Here is a 15701-nt window from a genome sequence, read left to right on the forward strand (position 1 = left end):
CGTAAAGACAAATAAGCCTCACTTACACTGGCGTTTGTGAAGAAGGTCCTTTGGTTTAAACATTTAAAGTTTCCTTATTTTCCCATTTAACGTTGTTGCTCAACCGTAGCTATTTAATTTGAAGTTTTCAAAAACGTTGCCACGCTGCTTTAATTCGGGCAATATAGCTACAACATGTCTTTGAGGAATATTCTTAAGGAATGTACAGCAACCCACTCAAGTCGAAACCGCAACTTTTCTGGCCAGTCAATATCATGTTAGTTACCTCTCTGTTAATAAACACGAAGAACTGGCTTGCCCTCTGTTACTTATCTTATCAGTATGTAGTCCTTTTCCAGTCATCTCTTTCGTAGTCTTTGGCCAGTCAATTATATAATTATTATAAACCAGGGAATTGTATTATAAACTAGGTCTACTGTATCTTAATCGTAATATAAATATGATAGCCCAGCAAGAAAATACGAAAGACGGCCATAACACAAATATTTTCATGCTATTTAATAGAAGCTAACGTTTCATCTTCAAGCTGAGACGTTTTCAAAGCGAATGAAATATAATACATCTATATAGAATATGAATAATTATATATAACTATTAATTATATATAGCTATATGTCATCTGTATTATATATTCCATTCGCTTTGAAAATGTCTTAGGTTAAAGACGAAACGTTAGCTTCTATATTAAGTTGTATTGAAAAAATTGTGTTCTGGCTGTCCTTCGTTTTTTGCTGGGCTTTTATATATTATATACGATTACGATTCCCACCTGGTTCATCAATTGCAACTATGCTGTATCTTACTTATATATTGCATCTCGGCATTTTGCTGAGCATGCACATGCTGACATGCAGAGGGCGCAAAAGCAGTGAAATCGCTTTCACGTATGTTGGTCATGATCTTACCCACTTTCTGCATTCAATCTAAATTCAATTCAACTCTATTTATGTTTCTCATTTGTGAATTTATACGATTAGAGTTTCAGATAAAACATGAATAAATTGGCGAACCTTTGGCTGCCCTTGTTTTCACTTTTGTTTTCTCTGTTCTCTCGAGAGTGCTTGTAAAGTTGTATAACTAATTCATTCAGCTGGTCGGATGCCCAATATATAAACCGACCCGACAAAAGGCTGAACTTTCGTCAATCAACTACCGAGAATGCCACTGATACTGGACGAGTCCAAAATAAATCCATGCAGCACAACGAATTACAAAGAGTGAACTATATAAACCTCGTTCACTAACTTTTCAAACCTGGAACTGGGATATTTGTCAGGAACCACAAAGCAATTGCATGTGAACTGTTTAAAGAAAAAGGCTATGAATGCGATAATAGAAAATTAGGTTGGTAAAACAACAGCCCTGGCAAAATTACATATTTCAACGATTTCTCTTTTTTTTCAGGTAAATACAGTTTTCAAGACAAGAACAGGTGAAAAGTACCATTTTATGATTTTAATGAACACCATTGTGTATGGACTTTCTTCATTCTCCCTGTTGTTTTGTGCATGAACTATTAATAAGATGAAACTTTCTTGCTGCTTAAAATTATTTTTAGGGAAAGTGGATATGTAGGTGTAATATAGACACGAAGTTTACTGAGTAGATTCCTTAAAACATGAATTTGTTTTGAATTACTTGCAACAGAACTTGTATTCCTGCCGAAGCTGAGCCAATACTCAACTCGAGTTCATGTTATCCTTTGGTGAATTTCACTCGGCCTTATTGTGAAAATCAAGGAATCACGTTACCCAACTACGTGTATATGACACCTCAAAACCAATCAAAGTCGAATTTCTATGCAAACAAGGACAGGAAAAGTTTTTACAAGTTACGAAAAGCCAAAATCATCAGCTTTTTCAGTTTGGACCTGAGCAAGTTGGAAAATTGCATGCATATTTTCGATTTATTCAGATGCCATTTCTTTTTTCCGCGCTGCGATCGAACCCAAAGCGTGTATAAAGAGCAAAAGGTTTGTCGTGAAACCTGTCTCAAAGCAAGGAAGACATGTTATAAGTTGTGGAAATTTATTGAGGCTATGGTGGTGCGCCTTCACCGAGACAAGGCGTCGATAATAAAGGAAACCTTCCGCTGTGAAAGGCAGCCTTACAGAAATGCAGGTGACAGCCCTGAATGTTGGTATGATGATTTAACAAATTCCACAGGTAATACTTCGCATTGGAGCAGAGATAATTTTAAGGTTGTATTCCACAGACCTTTTTTTAAAGAAATAAGATTTAATCGTTAATTACCCTTCTAAGAATTTTTTCCAGGTGTCCAAAGTCATTAAAACCAGTGAGTATTCCGCATTAGGGTGGTGAGAATTAAGCGTCAATTAATGTACAATTAAGTTATCGTTGGATTGACGAGATGTAGTCACTGCGAACAATACAAACGTATACTGTACGCATGAAATGGCCCAAAAACGACGAAAAACGTAGAACAAAAAGTTTCGGGTACTTCTCGAGACAATTATATACAAAGACAATGGTTTTGGCGTTCTTATGGTGTTATAGCTTTTCTTTATCACTTTCTTTCAGATGAATCTTCCAACCCTAACTGGACAGCAAATTTAGGTACGTGTTAGTCGAAAGATGATTTTATGATCAGTTTACTTGGAATGTATAAGGTGTAACACACAGATTTATCAAGAACAGAGTGCATTTTATAAGTCAGAAGTGAATATGATCCGAAAAAAAATTGGATCTTGAGAAGTTTAGAGAAGCCAGAAAAATTATCAACAAACAACTATTTTTGCACAGATTGTCTATACCTAAACGGAAGCAGTTACCATGGCAACATATCAGTGACGGCTTCGGGTATTTCATGTCAGTCATGGACAGAACAATGTCCACATCGTCATACCATGAACACCACATATCCAGAATTATATAATGCCAAGAATTACTGTCGTAATCCCAAGAACTCAGGACAAAGACCTTGGTGTTTTACCACAGATAGAAACAAGAGATGGGAGTACTGCGATATCCCTAAATGTACACCAGGTACAGTCATAATATATTCCTGAATGTATGGAACCATTGATGATATAAAGGGTTATAGCAACGGAACATAAAAAAGGAAAACGTGGCAGGTTTTCAGAAAGGCTGATTGAACGTCTTTCATATTGTAGAATCATTCAAACAAAACCCGTCACTGTGTAGTATAGAATAGGAAATATAGTTTTAGGGGCTGTTTACATGAGCCCGGTTACCCGAGATTCAACGAAGCGTGAGAGGACTTTGAGGTATTGAAATAAGTCTTTATGACATCAAACAAGCACATGCTATTGTTGTGGTGATTATACGACTGCCAGGATCATGTTATCTTCTCATTTCAATACCTCAGAATCATCTCATGCTTCGTTGAATCTCGGGTAACCGGGCTCATGTAAACAGCCTCTTAGTTAGAATAGTTTTGCAGGTACACAGGTATGCAAATTACACAGTAATAAAAAATATCAAAAAATTACAACATTATTGGTACAAAAAAGTTTGCATCGAGTAATATGTAGTATTTTTTACTGTTCGACATATATAGCACTGAATGATAAGAAAACAGTTTAATTTAAGAATGATAACATGAAATTGTTCTAATAGATTGCATTAGCTTTAACATTGTACAATATTTGTGTTTATAGTTGAAGGTAACTATGGCAACTGGATATTAAAGAACGTGTGCCATGTAACTTGTGGTGAAGGTTTTGAAACGTGGACACGAAGTTGTGACAACCCTGAGCCAAAATTTGGCGGAAGAAACTGCAGTTATCTTGGAGAACCCGTGGAATACAGATCTTGTTCAGCAAGGCCTTGTCCTGGTGAGATAAATCAATACCTCCGCCAGGGGAATAGGTTGTGCATGTTGTGACCTTTGTTTGTATTCTTTTTACCTCTTTATTTCTAGTTAACGGTGGTTATGGCAACTGGAGTGTCATTATTCCTTGCAACGTTTCGTGCGGTAAAGGAGTGGAAATATGGCGACGTTATTGTGATGATCCAGAACCAAAATACGGAGGCCGCAATTGCAGTGGGCTGGGAAACTCTACGGCATTGAGAAAATGTGAAAGAAAACCATGCTCAAGTAGGAATAAATTGACCAAAGAAAATTAAACCTGTTTAATCGAGGCCACGGTAGTAATACAATGATTGGCCCGTTCCATCATTCTGCTGCATGCTAAAACGGAAAGCAAAAAAATGAACAAAAGCTAACTAGCTTTACTTTCTTGTATATTGGAATATTACTATCTTGAATATTAATAATAACTTTTCATGTCTATCCTCGGGGCAGAAATATTTTGTTTCCCTTGTCGGAAGTACAATTACATTTTTTGCCTTAGTCGACGGTAACTATGGCAATTGGACGAAAGTGTTGCCATGTAGCGTCACGTGTGGTAGAGGAGTCGAAGCCTGGATACGGATGTGTGACAATCCCCCCGGAAAATACGGTGGTAACTGTAGTAAGCTAGGACCAGACTTCGAGAACCGCCCATGCAAGAACCAACCATGTCCTGGTAAGAAGAAAGCCAGCTAAAAATGGCCAATCTTGATTAATGGAAAACTAATAAATTGAAGAATAATTAAAGACTGAAGTATACACGGCGAAACACATAAGCAAAACTTGATCTGAAAACTCCATTTTGTGAAAATAAAAATCGATATACTAGCTCAGTCTAAAATCAAATTGTGTTCTGCAAAATTTCAGGTGATTCCGAGACGATTGGTATCATTGTTGGTGTTGCAAGTTTTACATTTGTCACTGCAGCTGCCATTCTTATCTTTCTTCTACGAAAACGATGGTAAAAAAACAAGGTAAGCCTCGGCAACGTGCATTTACACCGTTCCTATTGAGAGATGAATCTCACTTCTCATGTTCGGAGTGTTCGCCTTTGTTTTCCGAGAGTGCGCTAGTAGAGTTCTGAGAAAATGCTGATGTATAAAACAATATCAAAGTCTTCAAAATTACAAACGTTAACGGATAAGACGGATTGTGTGAATCTGAATAAAACTCAGTTGTTGAAACGATCTATGTTTTCATATACTGATATACATAACTTAATGTCCTGAATTTCAATCCTCCAGGATCTGATCCATATTACGCAATTTTTCGTTTTTCCCAACATTCCTCGGGTCGTCACCATGAAGATGGCGCGAGTTCCTCACAGGAGAATAATGAAAGTGTCGAATATGGAAACCTCACAACCGAGGGTAACCCCGTTCCAGGCCTATCCCGCGGTGTTGTACTCTACCGAAGGGAATACATGAACACACGACCCTCGCAAAACTCTTTCTATCACAGACTGCAAGTATTCCGACCAATGACTGTTGAATGGCTTCGAAACGCGTGGGGGAATGTGGACGAGTTTGGCCATCATGTTTATGACGTCATGCAACGTAACATCAGACAAATTTTTCTGCCATACGATAGGTTGGGCATCATAGGGCGGAGGGAGTCTACAGAAACGGAGAGGGATAATTTAACTTACGATAGCCTGGGGAAACCTCCTGGAATGGTCGTGCCCGACCAAAATGCTTTGACCGCAGAACATACTTAAATAATAAGAATGGGAGATTCTGGCCTAAATAACAGTGAGCTTAAGCACTCAGTTCACGTGACATACAGTTCACCAATCACAAACTTTGACCCAGTCTTTTGACGTTATTCATGCCGTGTTAGAATTTCTGAAATTTAGCCCGTTTACTAATTTTCTGAACTCCAGCTTATACTCATTTAGAATTATAGGGAACCAAAATAGTGTTAAATATTCTGACCGTTCTTGATATTTTTGTGATTGAAAATCATTCTTGATATTTTTGTGATTGAAAACAAGGCGTTTGTTTATATCAGCGGCTGTAATCTGCATTTAAAGTAAACGTTTTTATATGTGTGTTTTGTGAATTCAGTTGCCGGTTATTTACCCAAGAACAAGGGCTCTTTATAACAAATATCCACAAATATGGCGGATTTCGGCTTTCAAGCTCTGCTGACGCCATTTGGTGCCTTTAATCCTTTTGGCCATGGTATTTACCACTGACTAGTGGTAATCCTAATTCTGAGCCCGCTACAGTAGCATTCTCCCCCTGGATTTTGTAAGTATATATTTTTGGCCTGACCTGCAATATAGTGTTTTTTAAGATGAATACAAGTCGTAGACGCTGTTTTTGCTAATGCGAGAACAAATATATATTAAAATGTGGACGAAACTACAGATTTTAATACTGACACTATTTATACTGACAGGTTTATTTTTTTTATTTTAATTATTATTAATTTTTTATTTTATTATATTTTATTTGATATTTTAATTATTTATACATTCCTATGTGAAATTTAACAAATGCTTGACCTTTTGGCAATATTGTCGGATATTTTGAGGACATTTTTGAGGAGGATATTTTGAGGAATTTTAATTGTTACTGAGTTACAGGCACTGAGCAGTCTGAGCTACATAATAACCACTGGGGCAGGTTGTATAAAACTCCTAACTACATTTTAAGTAGTTAAATCGTAGTTAACTAGAAAATACATTATTCTGATTGGCCAATTCTGCCACCAACTATAGTTAATTGTTATATACCCTGCACATTCGGAATTATCCGGAACGTCTTCGTGGAGTCCCAGAATGCCGTGTTAGCACGTGGCGTCACATGCAGCCTTCGTTTCGCTTTGGAGAAGAAGGAAATATGGCGCAAAACAGCAATTATTACGGCTATTCAGCCGGTGTTCAGGGCTCGCAAGTGTACGGCAATACGATGCAAAACCCACAGATGACTCAGTCGGCGTACAGTGGACAAACTACGGCCGCTTATGGCGCTCAATCGACGACACCAAGCGCCAATGCTTACGGAACCGCATCGCCACGAAGTGTCATGCCGGGGCAAAGTGCTTATACACCAACGGCCGCTTCTAACTACCAAACGACCGCTTTATCTGGAAGCTCCTACGGATATACTGCTCGAGTGCAAGATACCTCTTCTCAAAGTTACCCAACGAACGCGGCGAGCGCATATACAAGCCCTGCTCCATACTATGGCCGTGACAACTCACAACAATCGTCAGGTTACGATGCTTCGAAAGCGAACAGCTATTACAACCAACATTCAGGCACGACACCGGGCTATGGCTACGGTTCTGGGGCATCGAAATCCATGTATTCCGGCTATTCGACGCAGTCAAATGCGAACAATCAAATGGCGAACCCGAGCACGCCAAAGGCAAGTACCCAAGCGTCAGGAAATAGTAACGTTTCCTATCCTTATAAAGGCCAAACAGGCACGAACTACAACCAGAATTCGAGCTCCTATAATTCGCCTTCAAATTGGTCTGGCAACGCAGGAGGAGGCTATCAGCCTGCACAGGGCTACGATGCAGCTGTTTACAACGCTGCTTCTTCGTACTTTCAACAACAAACGCAGCCAAGGCAAAAATGGGGAGGAAATAAGAACAACAATAGCGGTAATCAGAACAATAAACCAGGTCAATCGAGGCAGAGGAACCCCCCTAGACAACAGCAAGTTCATTACTGTGATGTTTGCAAAATCAGTTGTGCTGGACCTCAGGTATTAAAAAATATATAAATATATATTCGTATCATTACTCTGGTATAGGTATACAAAATATATATAAATTTGCCCACCAAAATCCTATCAGAGCATGTGAATATTAGTTATTCATTCACTACAGTAGCTAATCTAAACCCCCTCAACCCACAAATTTTTGCAGCACTACTTCATATTGTCGCAACTTCACCCATAGCCATGGGTCGAACACTGGTGATTTTGCCAAATCATGAAATAATTGAAATTCAATGTATGAAAATCAATTTGTCTTCATCTATGAATTTCACACAGTGGTATGATTGAGATAAAGTGCTGGAATTCTGCTTTATCATAAAACCACTATTTTCCTTTACTGACAGACATTGCCAGATATTCTAGAATTTCCAAAATGATCAAAAAATTCTGACAAAAAAAAAATCACTGTCTGGGTAAAATATTAGTTGGAATATCTGAACCTATTGATTTAAACTATGTGGTGGTAATCATAGCATGTTGCTGTGCAGTTCTGCTATTTCCGTACATCAGATTAATACCAGGACTGATTTAGAGAAATGGCTTGCTTTATTATGTCGTAAATATTTGCTGGAATGTATAAAATTTCCAGGTGATTAAGACAAAAGAAATCTCCAGTTTATCAATATCCTTGTCTGAGATAAGGCAATGAAATATCAGACCTTTATATTTATCAGAGGTTATCAGAGGTTTGCAGTACAATAATGAATGCTGCTTGTTTTAAGAATTTCCCAAATATTGCATGATTGTTATGTTTCCAAACATACATCCAGTTGTGTTGCGAACAAAATTGGTCTCAAATATTTTATACATGCAAATGTTTTTTTAACAATTTATGATTTATATGTATGTAGAAAAATGTTTACCTTAGATGCCTCACATGATACTGTTAGTTTTGACTAAGCAATCTGTTTGTTTTGTGATGTTTACAGTAGCACTAAATCAATAGGTTGGCCAATTTTTATAGACATACAAGGAGCATTTGGAAGGTCAGAAACATAAGAAGAAGGAAGCAGCTCAAAAACAAATGGAGGCAGCTGGACCTGATGGTTACAGATGCAGTCTATGTGATGTGACTTGCACTGGAACTGATGCTTTTAATGCTCATCTCAAGGGAGCCAAACACTTGAAGGTTGGTTCAAAACTCTGTCATTCATACTTGTTTTGAATGATTTTATATCAAAAAGGCAAGGGTTCGAGTCCATATATAATATATTGCTGTGTTGTTTTATGATTATGGCCTGCAATCCCCCATGCAATACTAACTTCGTCCATGGAATAGGCTATTTTCATGAAATCTTTACCTGTCATTTAATGTATCAACTGATTCGTGATAGTTCAAAATGGGTTCCCAGTGATGATGGATTTCTCCTGACTGACAATGTGAGGGCAAAACAATAACTGATTTAATCTGAGGGAACTTGTTGTACTATTTGGACAAGTATTATGAAGTCATTTTACTAATGCTTACTCTTCCCCAGTTTAACATAATGCGAAAATGAGACATATACTCTTTTCGAGTTTGTGTGGGTGTAGGTTATCTTTTGATTTTGGGTGCTTGTGTGTAATTAAAATCGACCTAAAAGCATTTTCATTGGATAAAAACCCTTGCAGCTTGCCATTGCGAGTCATGCATAGTAATTCAAGCAGGGAGGATCCAAGCGCTAGCTACTATCTGCATTTAGGTACACTGTCTTGACCCCAAACAAATAAATTTTAATGCCATAGTTTTCCTATTTCAGACTGTAAAGCTTCATGAAAAGCTTGGTAAGCCAATACCAGAGGTACTTTCAGCTGAGGATCAAGATAAAGACAAGAAAAAAGATGGCATTGTTAAGACACAGACACCAAAACCTTCCTTCAGAAACAATCAACGTAGAAACAGAAAGCCGTCTGCGCCTAAAATAACATTCATTGGTGGGGCAACATTGAATTCCACACCTGGAGAAACGGCAACAACCTCTGCAGTTACCTCTGAGGCACAGGATGCTGATGTGTCGGCCACTATGCCTGACGAAGGTGGAAAAAAAGGAGACACGACTGGGTCTGAAGAAGGAAAGGATATTAAATTTGTTGGTAAGTTAACAATCCAGTAATTTACAGTGTTTTCTCTGTTCAATATGGACCATTTTTTTCTTTGGGTGTAAAATAACAGAAGCTTAACACTTTAGGATGAGGCAGTTAGGCGTGAAAGCTATAAACTGTCTCAAAACACTTATTAAACGGAAAAAAGAGGTTGTTAAGGCAAAATGTATTGAAGTTTGATTGAGCTTAAGTTCAGTGACACTACCTGGTATTCTTTCATTTGAAAAACTGTTAACTGGCATGTTTGCATATAACTAGAGTAATAGTTACTTCCAGAAAGGGGTTTTTAATATAAAATGCTGTTTTTTGCAGGTGAAGACTATATTGAAGAAGTAAAGTCTGATGCTGGTAAAGTCATTGGGTTTGAATGCAAGCTATGCGAGTGCAAGTTTAATGACACTCTGGCAAGAGAAGCTCATTTGAAAGGAAGAAGGCACCAGTTGGCATATAAGGTATTGTTCTCAAGTGTACTTTGGTACATGAGGTCATGCATAATATTCCCTAAAGCAAGTTAATGCAAAGCTAATTGTTTTGGTAGTATAGACTGTATAGTGTGCTCATCATATTTCTGATACTGTGGGCCCAGCTCATCTCCATATCAAAGCTACATACATATATTCTATTTTTGACATGGATCCACCAAATATATGATTGTCAAAAAATAAGTATCCTGTAATATATACAACCAAAGCATAATCATTCTCTATACTTGTATAGATAAGAAATCAGTTTCAGCCAATATCGAAATATGCAATATTTTTGTTTTTCCGCACATTCCTGCATAATTTTTTTTCCACGCATTCCTGCATAAATTTTAATTTCTGTTCTTTTGTGAGTGTCATATTTACCTTATTTTTCTTCATAGAAGAAAGTCCAACCTGATTTTGTTGTGGATCAAAAGCCTAGTGCAAAACAGGCAGCCACCTCAGCCACGCTCTCTGATGGATGACAAGGCAAGACGAAGATGGGAACAGGATATGTACTGGAGACAACAAGAAGCTGCTTGGAGGAATGAAAAGTCAGAAGGTGTGCTTTTGTCACTTACATGTAGCTAATTCATCATTTCATCTACATACGTATGTAGGATTTATTAGTAATAGCCTGCAATTTGCGGGAATTAATATGTGGCAGGGTTGAAAAGCAGTTTTTGTTGTTGGTGGTTATATTTACACATTTTTATATACATACAAATAATGGCGAGGTTTGCCACCGTTTCTTGCACATGATGTTCAGACATTTATGACGAAAGTGATGAAGAATAAGGCTTTGAATATATTTAAACAATGATAAATTGTTGTCAATTTATAAAATAAATGGAGGCGAGCGGACTTAAAGCATGCACTGAGGTTTTGAAATTATTCTACTTTGAAGCTTGAATAATAATGTTAGTTAAGGTGACCAGTGCCAACCTCTGGCTTGATAATTCTCAATCACGCTCAACCTCATCCAATAATTGTTTGCTATTGCCATCCTTAGGTGGGCGAAGAGGAATATTGGCGGAGATTGGAAGAGGAAGAGAGAATGTGGGATGAACATGAAAGCCACCGTCATGGAGTGGATTGGGGTCATAGGATGGGACCTCCACGTCCTGATTATGGTGATATGGTAAGATCAGCATTTTCTCCACTGTTTGTGTATTATAAACTGATTTATTATCTTGATCAAAACATTGTATTCCTAAACGCAACCTGTTGAGTTTATTAATTTAGCCAAATTTGTTAGGAATTGTTGTAAAACCAGTGCGGGAATAGAGCCTCTTAAAGTTAACAAATATCGTATACTTCAGTCTTCAATACGCACCAATATTATTACCACATTTTGACTGAAAATGGTAGCGAATTCTGTACGCTATACGAAGTTTTATAAGCAAACTTCACAACATCTTGCATCCAAACTTTGCAATCTTCCTGGTTTTACTATCGATATCCTTGTGTAATTGGCAAAAAGTTCGTCCAAAATGCTATTTGTCTGTTACATATAGGATTTAATTGTGTTTTTGTGACTTTGTAGTCCGTATGTTGTCCCAAAACGTGTTCTTCAATCGAATCCCAGCCTTTTTGTGATGTACAAACAGGATGGAATGCGTTAATTGAAGAATTTCTTTATTCTCTTTTTTCCGCGTTTAGTATCCGCCGCCAAACATGCCTCGACCACGACAGGACAGTCAGGATGATCGTATGGTCATGGCTAAACATAAACAAATCTATCCGAATGAGCAAGAACTCAGCGCCGTTCAGAGCATCGTTTCTGCGGTGGAGAAAGCGTTGAAGCTCGTTTCTGACAGCATCGCGGAGGAAGAAGCGCCGCTCGTCTGTAAAGTAGAAGTTAAGGACGAAAACATGGAGGTGACCGAAGCGCCGCCAGCTGAAGAAAAAACGACGGTGAAAGAGGAGAAAGGTAGTGAAGAAAAGCCCGAGGAAGAGAAGGCTGTCGGGGAAAGTGATGAGAAAACAAGCGAGGAAACAGACGAGAAAAAGGATGATGAAACGAAAAAATCCGCAACTCCTAAGCTGAAGGAAAAAACTGAACAAGCACCAAGTTAGTATTTAGCGCGTGGTTCTTTCTGACCCTTTAAAACTATTGAGGTTTACTGTAGTCTGTTGTCGCATTGAATTACTGGAGTCGGTTGTACGAATGTTGAGATTGTGTGTGTGTTTTTTCAACCGTTATAAACATACTTAAAAAACAATGAAATTACAGATTTTTAGCGAACAATTATGAAAGAGGACCCTGAATTTAAGAGCAGTAAGGTTTAGTCAAGGTTATACCGAGCAACGGCCAATTTTTAGGGTGATTTTTTTATTTAACCCGAGTTGAATTTTCAGAAATAATACTTTGATTTGGCATACCACGACCATTAGCTGTACAAAGAATATGGCTTAAAATTATTTATTTCTAACGAAGAATCGCAATTTCGAATGTTTATCGTCCACACATTACTTCTTATCTTAGGAACCTTAAAAGGTGTTATGCGTGTTGGCGTCCTTGCGAAAGGTCTACTGCTTCATGAAAGACTTGACGTGCAACTTGTTGTTTTATGTCAAGGTAATAATTGAACAATATATGATATGTATTCTGCATGGTTGGACTGAAATGATCTCTTGCATGGTTTCTATGTGCTTCCTTCCACGATTTATTATGGACCTGTAAAACAAGCGAACAAGGAATACAACTGATATCGTGTGCAGGACTTCGAGCTGTAATTTGGTCTATGATATCAGAATAGTCTTTAGGCTCGTACTGTGGCCAGCAATCGGTTGCATAAGTCTCGGCCTAGCGAAGTTTGGTTTCGGTATCATTGCGAACGCTTTTCTCGCATTGCAAGAGCCCAACGTGTATTATAAGGGTGTGGAAATTTCAGCATCAAATTTTGACAAAATTTGTTCATTCATTTAATGTGCAGATCGACCAACAGTGCAACTTCTTGAACGAGTGTCGACGAAACTTCCTGATCAGTTAACGGTAAGATATGCTTTCACGTAAAATTTTTTATCGAAAAGCGATTTCTCCTGGAGTGTAATATAGTATTTTAAATATTTAGCTAGTTAGTGATAAAAGGTTAGCGACATGTTAGCGTGTATATACTGTACTGTGCTACTGTTTAGGATTTTGTTGATGAAGGATTGTGACTTGCTTAAAATGCTATATTCATATCTGCATTGTGTAAATTGTATGGCCTGTCTTCTCGTTTGAAATAGTTGATAAAAAAGTCTTATATTGCTGCCTTACATTTTCTTTCATAACAGAAAGTTAGTGACGAAAAGTACGACGTAGTCGTGGAAAATTGCCAGATTACAGTTGCCAGCACAAAAGATCCAAAGATCACTGTCCTTATCACGTTAACGTCCCCTGTGATGAGAGACGAGGCTGATGTAGCACAAGGTAACTTTATGTTTTCCCAGATTTTCTCACATTGCACCTTGCACCGTAACTTGTCTGAGCTTTCGAAAAAAATTATAAACTGGTGTTTCTCAAGTTTTGATAATTCTTCCAGGTTATTATACTTTATTCAATATTTAAAATTTCAATTTCTGCCATTTAAAATTTCAAATTCTGTCTTTCAAATTCTGCCCTAAGTGTAAAAAAAGTATGAAATTTTTTTGTTGTCAGCAAACGCTCAAATTCGTATGGTATGTTTTTTACGTGTCAGTTTATAATTTTTAATCATGTTATTAAAATATCCTGATATGCACACGGGTGTTGTAAAGGTAAGTCCAGAGACTGGATCGAATGCTGATTTTGGGAAAAAGTTCTTAAAGTCAAAAATAATCAAGGTAACTTTTTCATGCAAAAAAGAGCGAAAATCTCGACCGTGCCTAATTTTTCCTCGATTTTCAAAGGCACTTTCAATCAATGCGCTTTTTTCTACGAGGGAGGGATCAAAATTGTATAGCCTACAATTGGTTTATTATGACTTGATATGCTAATCTTTTGTTCTTTTGCTGTTGTGATATTCTGCAACAGTATCTTTTGTTAGTGAATATGATTGATATTGTTCCTCAGAGATACAGGAGAGGGTATTGGAAGGAGATTTGACCCATAGTTTTTGATGCTCCATTAATATGTACATACATGTATTGTATACAATCAATGAAAGTCACGCCTGCGATAATTTCGTAACAAGTAGGGTCGATCATAATAGTCAGTACAAAACTTTCCCAATGGGTTATCGTTGATGGCAATAAAAATAAAATGTTTAAAAAACATTATAATTTTTGGTCTCGCACTTTGGACTAAACTCGTGGCGTATATTTATACTAAATTGTTTATATTTAAGCTCTTTAAATTGAGATTTTTTGTAGCATTTACCTGATTCAAGTTTGCTGTACTAAAAATTACCCAGTTAATAATACATGTATGTTTTCATTTTGCATTTTTAGTTAAGATAGCTGCGATAGTGTTCGCAACAATTAGCATTTTTCTTTTCATTTGCTCTCAAATTGTTAAAATAACTAAGAATCACAGAGATAAAAATTACATAGAACGATTCGTCAGGATTTTATCGGTTTTATCTTCGGTTTTAAAACATTTCTTTTCACTGCAATTTTCCGTGGAGCATCAAAGACCGTTTCTGTGTTGCACACCAATAATACTTGATGTTGCACACGTGAATACGTCTCGTGCGGTCAAACACGTCCTCGCCAACTCCTGACCCAGTTCACTCTGATTTAGCGGAAGAACAAAAAGATGTATTGGATCGAGACAAATGTCTGGAGGCATTGGCATCCCTACGTCATGCTAAATGGTTCCAGGTTCGACTTCTACTTCATGTAGTATTAGGTAAACTGCATCGTATACGTGACGCAATGCTACTAAGTGCGTTCAGTAGCACGATTTGTTTCCAATGATGATTTATTTATTCCTGACATTGTCCGTGGAGGAAAAAATAAACTGATTTAATGAGTCTGAGGAAATAAATTTGCGCATAACGCGTGAGAAATTAATATCGCCGACGTACGAAGCACGGTTGCTCGTTTGCTTTGACAGGTGAATGTCGTTGAACTATGATTTTTTGCAGAAACGTCCATCGTTTTTATTTCGGCATTTTTTTTATTCGAGAAGCAACGTTAATAATCAATCGAAATGAAAAAATTGCAATAAATTGCGACGAAGATCGCCGGACAAAGACGTGCATCGGTTTTCTTACGACTTCGCGAAGGCTGAGTGTTATGTTACGATGCTGTTTGCCTTTTTGAGTTCCATTGTACTTGTAGTTTCCCTTTGTAGATAAAGCACACAATATGTTTACGTATGTTAGCTTCATTTGTGTGTAAAATGCTTGCCACAGACAATGTGCATAAACTGAATTCCTTTAAAAAATATCATTGTTGCCATTTGTTGGAACATGTAACATATGCCAATTTGATTAGAGTTATGACATTGTTCTTAGGATACCATCTAGAGTATTGTTGTTGTGACGTTTGGAATGTTTATGTCGGAATTTAGGCACGTGGTCTGTGTGCAGGCAGTTTGGCCTAGGCATCTCTTTTACAAAAAGTGTCTCATGTTTTTTAGGCTAAGGCGAACGGCGTACCATCTTGTGTTGTG

General features: G+C 37.5%; 2 protein-coding genes and 1 non-coding gene across 3 annotated transcripts; all 3 read left to right on the forward strand.

Moving 5' to 3' along the window:
* Window positions 1-2038: 2038 nt before the first annotated feature.
* Window positions 2039-4791, forward strand: LOC114522978 (plasminogen-like). Its single transcript, XM_028543768.1, has 6 exons — window positions 2039-2165; window positions 2541-2576; window positions 2763-3005; window positions 3641-3817; window positions 3904-4510; window positions 4702-4791. The coding sequence occupies exons 1-5, from the start codon at window positions 2039-2041 to the stop codon at window positions 4107-4109; spliced, it is 789 nt and encodes a 262-aa protein (XP_028399569.1). The 3' UTR covers window positions 4110-4510; window positions 4702-4791.
* A 1838-nt stretch (window positions 4792-6629) lies between these two features.
* LOC114522979 (zinc finger RNA-binding protein-like) lies at window positions 6630-15695 on the forward strand (the record flags this gene model as incomplete). The annotated part of the gene is given in 13 exon segments (XM_028543769.1): window positions 6630-7556; window positions 8536-8700; window positions 9311-9644; window positions 9966-10105; window positions 10519-10566; window positions 10568-10681; window positions 11130-11258; window positions 11780-12191; window positions 12606-12698; window positions 13057-13115; window positions 13400-13726; window positions 14765-14905; window positions 15669-15695. Coding segments are annotated over 13 exon segments (2901 nt in total), but the record flags the coding sequence as incomplete, so codon positions are not given.
* Window positions 14993-15065, forward strand: LOC114522984. The gene has a single exon (XR_003686975.1). It is a non-coding gene; the product is annotated as a small nucleolar RNA SNORD57 (small nucleolar RNA).
* Window positions 15696-15701: the final 6 nt, after the last annotated feature.

This window comes from Dendronephthya gigantea, unplaced genomic scaffold (genome assembly GCF_004324835.1).
Source record: "Dendronephthya gigantea isolate DGI-Jeju-01 unplaced genomic scaffold, DenGig_1.0 000025F, whole genome shotgun sequence".
NCBI lineage: Eukaryota > Metazoa > Cnidaria > Anthozoa > Malacalcyonacea > Nephtheidae > Dendronephthya > Dendronephthya gigantea.

Bases quoted from the DNA above. Each gene is read 5' to 3' on its own strand.
- LOC114522978 (XM_028543768.1), top strand. From the start codon at position 2,039: ATGGTGGTGCGCCTTCACCGAGACAAGGCGTCGATAATAAAGGAAACC. The intron at 2,166-2,540 runs GTAATACTTCGC...ACTTTCTTTCAG, and splicing joins TGATTTAACAAATTCCACAG to ATGAATCTTCCAACCCTAAC. The intron at 3,818-3,903 runs GTGAGATAAATC...CTTTATTTCTAG, and splicing joins TTCAGCAAGGCCTTGTCCTG to TTAACGGTGGTTATGGCAAC.